The 9,738-nt window shown below is 41.8% G+C and overlaps 1 protein-coding gene across 1 annotated transcript; it reads left to right on the forward strand.

The window, feature by feature from the left end:
* The first annotated feature begins 8,746 nt into the window (after nt 1-8,746).
* On the forward strand, nt 8,747-9,394 carry LOC149383322 (uncharacterized). Its single transcript, XM_089627748.1, has one exon. It carries the CDS (start codon nt 8,747-8,749, stop codon nt 9,392-9,394), a length of 648 nt encoding a protein of 215 aa, XP_089483874.1.
* The last annotated feature ends 344 nt before the right edge of the window (nt 9,395-9,738 follow it).

The following is a 9,738-nucleotide window of genomic DNA, read 5'->3' on the forward strand; positions in this document are numbered from 1 at the left end:
AACAATTTCCAAATACTTAAGGAATTTTCTAAGCCATACAGCCTCTTTGGATGCTTCACAAGCAGCCACATATTCTTCTTCCATTGTGGAGTCAGCAATGCAAGATTGCTTAATACTCCTCCACACAACAGCTCCACCATTAAGGATGAACACAGATCCCGAAGTGGATTTCCTGGAATCCTTATCCGCTTGAAAATCGGAGTCGGTATATCTCGTCATAGTCAGGTCAGTACCTGAGTATGTAAGCATCAAGTTCCTAGTTCTTCGAAGATACTTAAGAACATGCTTAACAGCAATCCAGTGCTCGGGTCCAGGGTTGGATTGGAAACGGCTAACTACGCCGACGGCGAAATAGATGTCAGGTCTAGTGAAAAGCATAGCATACATGAGGCTTCCTACGGCAGAGGCGTAAGGAATCTTCCTCATATCTTCAATCTCTTGTGCAGTCTTGGGAGACTGGTCCTTAGAGAGTGAGACTCCATGCCTAAAGGGTGTTTGGCCCTTCTTGGAGTCTTGCATCGAGAAGCGATCCATTACCTTATCAATATAAGATGCTTGAGAGAGCGACAGTGTTCGGTTTTTCCTATCTCGAAAGATTTGGATCCCCAGAATGTACGCGGCTTCTCCTAGATCTTTCATATCGAATTGCTTTGCTAGCCAGACCTTAACCTTAGATAATTTACCCACATCGTTACCTATGAGTAATATATCATCGACATATAGTACCAGAAACACAACTTTGCCTTCGTGTATTAACTTGTAAACACAAGGCTCATCTATTGACTGTTCAAAGCCGAAGCTCTTTACAGTTTCATCGAATCTAATATTCCATGACCTAGATGCTTGCTTTAATCCATAAATGGACTTAAGCAACTCACAAACCTTGGTCTCTTGACCTTCTTCCACGAAACCGTCTGGTTGAGCCATGCAAATGCGCTCGTCAAGATTTCCATTCAGGAAGGCTGTCTTGACATCCATTTGCCAGATCTCATAGTCGAGAGCTACAGCTATGAATAGGAGTATGCGGATGGATTTAAGCATCGCGACTGGTGAGAAGGTTTCTTCATAGTTAATCCCTTCTTGTTGGGTATAACCATTCGCCACAAGTCGTGCTTTGAACGTCTCGACGTTCCCATCAGGACCCCTTTTCTTCTTGTATATCCACTTACACCCTACGGGTTTAATCCCTTCAGGAAGGTCTGCAAGTTTCCAGACTTTGTTGACATACATCGAGTGCATTTCAACTTTCATGGCGTCAAGCCAAAGGTTTGATTCATAACAAGCCATCGCTTGGCTATAGGAAACAGGATCATCCATGTAAGAGACGGCTACGAGAGAGTCTCCATAAGACATGTACCTGTCAGGCTTTTGAGTAGCCCTCCCACTACGTCGAAGTACTACTTGACGAGATTCTGATGAGTTAGGTTGTGTTTCAGTTGGGGTAAGAACAGTTCTTACAGATGAGGTAGAAGCTTCCTCACCCAACTTTTCTTCAAGCACAAATTTGCTTCTAGGTTTTGCATTCTTCATAAAGTCCTCCTCAAGGAAACGAGCATTCGTGCTAACGAAAGTCTTATCCTCCTCAGGACTATAGAAAGTAAAACCATTGGTTTCCTTTGGATATCCAACGAACATACACAATTCTGACCTACTAACCAACTTGTTAGTCTTTTGCCTCAACACGTGTGCGGGGCAACCCCAAATTTTGATGCGGCCAAGATTCAATTTACGGCCAGTCCATCGTTCATAAGGAGTACCAGGAACCGTTTTGGACGGAACTTGGTTCAGAATATAGGCGGCTGTTTCGAGGGCATATCCCCAAAAGGAAAGAGGGAGTGATGAGTAACTCGTCATTGATCTAACCATCTCCATAAGAGTTCAGTTTCTTCTCTCTGACACTCCGTTTTTTAGGGGTGTGCCAGGTGCGGTAAGCTGAGAAGCGATACCTTCTTCTTTAAGAAAGTCATCGAACTCTCCTGACATATACTCACCACCTCGATCAGATCGAAGGGTTTTGATCACTTTGCTAGTTTGCTTTTCCACTAAAGCCCTAAAGACCTTAAATACGTTAAAGGTCTCGGATTTGTGTTTAAGCAAATAGACAAAACCATATCGCGAGTAATCATCGGTGAAGGTAACGAAGTATTCGTATCCTCCACGTGCCTGTTGGCTGAGCGGACCACATACATCAGAATGTATTAGTTCCAGCAACTCAGTGGCTCTTCGACCCTTATCGGAGAAAGGTCGCTTAGTCATTTCTCCTTCTATGCAGGATTCACAAGTAGGTAGTGAACCTATTGCAGAGGCTTGGAGTGGACCATCCCTCACAAGTCTCTTAATCCTATCTAGACTGATATGACCAAGTCTTAAGTGCCATAGGTATGTTGATTTTGTTAGATCGGAGGATTCAAAAAGTTTGATCCTCTTTGGCACCCTAATTAGATCATTATCTATTTCGGTGTCTAAAAGAGAAGGTTGAGTGGGACAGATTTAGAAAAGAGCGTTCTTCATACATGCATCAGTGACAAAAGAATTATCAGGAAACGAAATACGAATTCCATTCTTAATGAACTTTAAACAATAATCTTGCTCAAGAAGACGAGCAACGGATATTAAGTTCTTCCCAAAGGTAGGAACAAAATAAACATTATTCAAGTTTAAAGTGCGGTCTTCAAAAGACAGCGTCACGGATCCCACAGCCTTCGCAGACACCAGGCTCTCATCACCCCATTTGAAACAGAACTCGCCTTCTTCTAAGCTTTTGGTTTTCTTGAAACCATTCAAGGAACAGCAAATATGGTTAGTAGCAGCGGAGTCAAGAATCCACGTTGATACATTATTAGCTACTAAGCATGCTTCGGTAACTAGTACAATACTATGTTCCTTTGCTTTGAGATAGGCAGGACAGTTCTTTTTATCGGCCTTGTGAGGTCTCTTCTTAGTTCCAGAGGCGGAGGCTTTGTGCTCAGTAGCATGTGCCTCTCCTTTATTCCTCTTTCTCTTAGTGAGACCTACAGCAGTGTGAAGTTCCATCATAAGCTTGGTAACAGTGTACTCTAGCTTGTTTATGGAGTATTTCATCTTGGAGGTATCAAGAGATGCGGGGAGAGTTTATAAGATCATATCTATGACATTCTTCTCATCAATCTCAGATCCTAGGATTTCCATTTTATTCAGAAAACTAATGATCAGTATCATAAAGTCTCCAACAGGAGTCCTAGCCTTCATGCGACAGTTTATAAACTGTCGGACTGCTTGTTGCCTTGTTTGACGCCTTTGCCCTCCAAACATCTCATGGATATTGTTGAGCATGTCGGCGGCAGTCTCGATGTCACGATGTTGTTGTTGCAACACATTGTTCATTGATGCTAAGATATAGCACCTCACAATCTCATCGGATCGAAGCCAGGCCGCTAAGGCGTCATTGTCCTCTTGAGTCGAATCATCATTCGTCAGAGGAGGACATGGGGTGGTGAGTACCCATTTGTGCTTAGTAATGGAAAGGATGATATCGAGGTTATGTTTCGAATCTACGTAGTTTTCGTTTTCAAGTTTGTTCGAGGAAAGGATGAACGATAGAAGGTTGAGAGACATATTGCCTATATAAGTTGAAAAAAGTTTATGATTAGTCTTTGGTTTACGATTTAAGTTTCTTTATGACTTTTATAAAATCCAAAGGTGTTATAAACCAAACGATAATTTACTCCTTCGAGGGAAGGCCGCAAAAAATCTCCATTTATAAGTAAATGACACATCATTAATGCTTAGCCATGATGTCAATACATCAATTTTGACTAGCCACCTTTTAAATTGGTTTGATCACTCACATCCTTTCGCAGAGCCTCAAGGGAGGATTACTAGGGATTGAGCCTAAGTGTGCAACCAACCACTTAGTCCAAAAGGTCAACTTTGAAAAACAATCCCCCAAGGGGAGGCCTTGTCATCATCATCTCACTCTCGGACGTAGCTCATTGAGCAATGATCGAAGCAAAAACGTCTTGGAGTACTCCCATTTAAGAGAGAGTCGCAAGAGCGGCTCTTAGTCCCACGTTAATTGCTTCTTTCATTAGTGTTGGGGATCGTGGGTTACAAACAACAAATATAACCCTCCCACTTAGTTTTTGGAGTTGGTTCATCGACTCTTATAAGTTCGGAAACAGATTTCCTAGTTAGAGAGCGACAGAGCGGACAACTAGAAGAGAATCCTAGATCTTCATGTTCAGAGCAGTGTTAGTGCATAAAGGCACACGGGACATACTCTGATCTTTTCCTATTTTCTATTTCGGGAAAGTGCATGAGGGAAGTGTGAACTTCAACTCACTCGAACACTTGAAAGTTTGAGATTACACATCTTTTTATTTTTCGGCTTGTCTACAAAGAGATCTTCCACTCAAAATTTCAAGAGGATATAGATTTTGAACATATGTGATATAGATATAGTTTTGAAAACATTTTGAAAACTTATTTGATTTGGATGACAAAGTATTTTCAAGTTTGAAAGCGAAAACGGTTTTTCAAAATTCAAACTAGTTTTGTAAATAAAAAAATTCAATTAAACTTTCAAAAATCAAAACATTTTAACCTTACACATCATGTTTATAATCTTATGAAAAACATTTTTTCTCAAGAAATTTTTCTCATTAGAGTTCTATAACTCATGGTAGTGGGGCTGAAAATCCGGAATTCTAAAAAATTGGACTTTCGGAACAGCCGCGCACCTCGGAGTAAAATCACCATAACTGGCGGCTCCAATGTCCTTTTGACCTGAAAACGGTGGAATTGGAGAGAAGACAGACAGAGCTTTAATATGATTCAAGAATCATTAAATTTAGATTTTTGAGAAGAGAGTTATGCCACTTTTACTGCGGATTTTACTCCAGCTCGAAGAAAAAGAAATAATTAAAGCTAGGTCCTTTTTAGGTGCGAAAAAGTATCGAGTGTAACGGAGCGTTTTAGGATGTTGTTAAAGCTTTTATTTGTGTTTTATTAGCAAGGTAATAACATGGTATAAAAGAAATAACAACATGCATAAAACGATTCAAGTAAATAAAAGAAACTAGCAAGACAATATAACTAGTCACAAAATTTTACTCGAAATTTCTCAAACCTTTAAAACACGTTTCTCAATACAAAAAATCAAAAAATTTTAGAACTGATTCTAATGTATTTTGATAACATCCCAAACTCATAGAAAAACAACATGATTTTTAATTTAAAGGCAAGAGCAATAAATTAAAAAAATCTAAGAAAACAATTCTAACTTGTCACAAAATTAGTAAACTTTCGAAAACGATTTTCAAGCTCATAATTTTAAATACATGTACATGCATATCTTTGACCATAGCTCTGATACCATTTGTTGGAATTGATCTAGAGTTTAAGAAAAATTTTAACGCTTCGTTAAGTGGCGGAATTTTAAAAATTTTCTTTTTCAAGTAAAACAGTTTTTACAAATCTAGACAAAGAGCAAGCACATGTAAATAAAAACTAATATGAGCGTAGAAGTTTACTAACCTTTTTAGACGCTTGGACGTTGAGAAGCTTTTGGAAAAAGGTTGCAACGTTCGTCTCCCCTCGCAGCACGTCTCTCTTCCTTCCTCGGCAACTAGAGCAACCACAAACGTTTCTATCACTAAATCACTCGAGAGAAAAGGAATTAGTGAGTGGGCACTTTTAAACACTACGAATTAAGAACGAGTCTTGAAGTCGCAGAGCTAAACACTAGGTCAAATGAGGACCTAGGTGCCAAAACAAAAATCGAAAATTAACTAGAGAGAGAGAGAGAGGAGTTCGGCCAAGTTCTAGAGAGAGAGTCTCTCAAATCTCTTAAACTTGGATGAATGACATGTGTGGAATGAGGCTCCTATTTATAGGAGAGGTCTTACATTCAATAAGGTAGTTTCCTCTTCTATAGAATATCACATATTCATGAGCAAATATTGCCCATTACCCTCTTATTCCACACGGCCAAGGCAGCCTTCTAGAAGGATTGGATTTGTTTCTTTTTTTGTTCCTTGCCTTGCCTTTTTGTCTACTTGGCCGAAATTCCTACAAGCATGTGTGGGAAATTTGTTTCCTCTTTTTCTTTTGGCAAGTATCATGATACATTTATGCACAAAATATTCTCTCTTTCTTTGGGTGGTAGGCACCCAACATGTCTCTAGAAGGAGCTTTTAGAAGCTTCTTCATTTGTTCATGACAACATGAGAAATGCCCATTAAGAATTTTCAATAAAATTCTTATGAAATGAAATTAATCCACAAGGCCCAATGATCAAGTCATGGCCGAGTGTTATTGATTCATCAAATGACCTTGTCAAAAAATTTATTGACATTCATTTCATCCTATGTCTCAAAAGACAAAAATACCCTTTTGACTATTTTCGTTCTTGTTTTGACTTAGCTTCCAGTTTAACTATTCCTACTTGATATGATTCGTGACAGTGACCTCATGGATCCAAATGAACAAAGGTTGAGCTAAATGCTTGGACTCAAAGGTTCACAAACCTTTTCCAAGTTTAGCTTAATGTCAACTGACTCCACTAAAGAGTTGACACTGAAAATCTCTCGGTTCAAATGAATTTATTTTCTACTCAAGAATTCAACCTAATTGTAATGAGTGGATCCACAGAATATTATCAGTGTTTACCCTTCATGAATATCATCAGCTAGTCGGGATTTACAAAATTACCATTTTACCCTTCTAGCTGTTATTTCCTCAACTCATTTGTCGCTTGTGAATAAGTTAGAAACAATGTATTGACGAGGAGCTAACAAGTCACATTGTTTCATCCAAAAGAGTCAGGACTCAATTTGGACACTGGCCAGTTCATTTATTCACACTCCAAGGAACAAAGCATGAGGTGATATACATTGCATTTCAGCAATCTTATACATGAATTCCATATCTATGAGAACTTCACAAAGTTACTCATGACATTCTCACAACTTAGTATTTCACCAATAGGCCTTGTTCGGAATCACATAGTGAGTTTGAACTCTGACTTTCTCAAATGAGAATACGTAAGGTGTGAAATGGCATGTCTCATTTCAGGATTAAGGTAAGCACGATGCAATTCATACGTAGTGACTTCGAGACATAAGAGGTTAAATGGTTTGTTCTTATCTTGTCTCTAGAAGTGCACTGGTCAATTCAGTACCTTCGGAAGATACCTAGAAGAACTATAGAGTCTCTAACTCTCAATGCCTCATAACCAGACATCATAGATTCTTCTAACAATCATACTGAGGTCAATAGTCCTTTGACCCTTAGATTGCGAATATATCGTTTTAAGCAAACTACGAAGAGTTTGTTCATGCAAATCTACATTTGTCTCTTCGTAAGTTGTTTAGTTTGTTTATGGACTAAAGACTAATGTTTTATCATAAAGCTTCAAACAGACAAGGAGGAATGAATGAACGTTTCAACTTTTTATTAATGAATAAGCAATTACAAGCAAGAGTCTTCATGAGACTTTATTACATCAAATGTACAATATAAGGATTACAACTCTTCTTGTGGGCACCATTGACAACAAGTGGGTCCAAGCCGACCACTAGGAAGCCTCCTTTCTTTTCGGCTGCTCAATCCCAAAGTTGTGGGAATCACACCAGTAATTATGGGAATACTGGGTTGGATTTGTTCGAGAGACATGGGAAACCTGGTTCCAATGCGGTTCTTTTTTCGAAGTCGACACTTACGTCTTCTTCCCGGTCGAAGGCCCCTAATAGGGTTAAGGCTGATTTTAAAGAGGTAGGCCCACTTATTAAAGCCCGTGTGGAGGCTTTCTCCAAGCCCAAGGGTGGGCCTAGTGGATTAAGCATGGGCATCCTGAAATCGGGCCAGGATTCTCTGAATTTGGGCCCTCTGCCGGGTCCTCTCTCAGTGGACCTGAGAGCCCTATTCGGCCTACTCACTCGGGCCGGATTCCCTATCCTGGGATGGGTCAAGCTCTTGCCTCCCCTGCTGGTAACGTCAGCTCCAGTGCGTCTTCGGATGTGGAGTTCGTTTGTGACGACCTCGCTCCCCAGGATCCTCGGACGGCGAAGACTGATACTCTGGCGCAGGAGTCTAAGAAGGGGGAACTACCGACGCCTCTCCATGTTGGGGGTCAGGAGGGAAACCCGACCGGGAACTGGGCGATTAAAACTAACCCCTTCGCTGCTTTGTGTGTAAGGGGGGATGGCACCCGGTGGAAAAAACTTGCGCGTAAAGAAGTGAGGGTTGTGAACACAGTGGGTTTTGGACTCCAGGACTCGGACAGGGTCTCCCTTTTGAAGAGACAGGTCTCGAACGCTAGCAACGTGGTGAAGGACAATGTTCTGGTGTTCAAAGCCAAGAAGCATGTTGCTGACCCGGTCCCGAGGAAAAGGAAAGGTAAAGCTTCGACTCATAAGAAAGAGATTTTCGTGGGGGCGTGCCCTGGCCCGGGCTCCAAATGAAAATCCAGTGGGGTTGGCTGGGTGGATCCTGTGATGAAGATGGCTCGTGGGGAGTCTAAGGCTGTAACCGGCGAGCAGTTTTTGTCTCCTGTGGTTTCGAAGCCACCACATGAGAGTTTACCCCTTGCTTCAACCCCACCCTCATCTCCGTCTGTTTCCCCGTCGGGGGGTTTTGGCGAAGACTCCTTGTTAGCTGAAGCGGCGCCCCTCTTCGCGAAGGGCCGCCGAATGCAATGATAGGCGTTTTTTTGAACGTCCAGGGGCTGGGCAGCCCCCGGACGAAGAGGGCTCTGCATTCTTAAACGATGACTTATCGTCCTGATCTTATCTTCCTTTCGGAGACTAAAATGAGGAGTATGACGGCTGAGAGGGTTCGGGTGTCTTTGGGTTACGAGGGGTGTTTTACTGTGGACAGTGTGGGTCGTAGCGGAGGTCTTATGGTACTCTGGCGAAAATCCATTGGTTTCTCGGTTCGTTCTTTTTCGAGATTCCATGTGGAAGGGTTGGTTATCGATGAGGAGGGGCTGCGCTGGAATTTTCTAGGTCTTTATGGGGACCCGGTGGCTGCTCAGAGGAAGTTGTCTTGGGAGCTTGTCAGAAGGCTACGTCCGTGGCCCGACCATCCTTGGCTTGTTGGTGGGGACCTTAATGAGGTAGCGGCGAACTCGGAGCTTAGTGGGCAGAGATCGAGAGGTCCGGGATTGCTGGAGGAGTTCCGCAGGATGATGGAAGATTATGGCCTCTGCGACCTTGGTTTTGAGGGGGAGATTTTTACTTGGCGACGCAGTGACACTCCAGGTGGCAATGCGGGCCGGTGTCTCCAGAATTCGGGATGGAAGAATTTGTATCCTTCTGCGAGAGTTATCCATCTCGAGTTCTGGGGCTCGGATCATAGGCCGCTTCTGCTCAGCACGACGGGTAACCCAAAGAGGGGGGTGTTGGAATTGATCTAGGGTTTAAGAAAAAGTTTAACGCTTCGCAAAGCGGCGGAATTTTAAAAATTTTCTTTTCGAGTAAAAACAGTTTTTTACTAACCTAGACAAAGAGCAAGTACATATAAATAAAAACTATTATGAGCTAAGAAGTTTACTAACCTTTCTTGAAGCTTGAACTTTGAGAAGCTTTTGGAAAGTTGCAACGCTCGTCTCCCTCGCAGCACGTCTCTCTTTCTTCCCTCGGCACCTCGAGCAACCACGATAGTTTCTATCACTAAATCACTCGAAATAAAAGGAATCAGTGAGTGGGCACTTTTAAACACTACGACTTAAGAACGAGTCTTGAAGTCGCAGAGCTAAAC

Source organism: Urtica dioica, chromosome 10, assembly GCF_054948205.1.
Source record: "Urtica dioica subsp. dioica isolate 48M chromosome 10, U.dioica_male_clone48M_v1_H2, whole genome shotgun sequence".
NCBI classification, from domain to species: domain Eukaryota; kingdom Viridiplantae; phylum Streptophyta; class Magnoliopsida; order Rosales; family Urticaceae; genus Urtica; species Urtica dioica.

Coding starts and splice junctions, on each gene's coding strand:
- LOC149383322 (XM_089627748.1), top strand. CDS start 8,747: ATGACTTATCGTCCTGATCTTATCTTCCTTTCGGAGACTAAAATGAGG.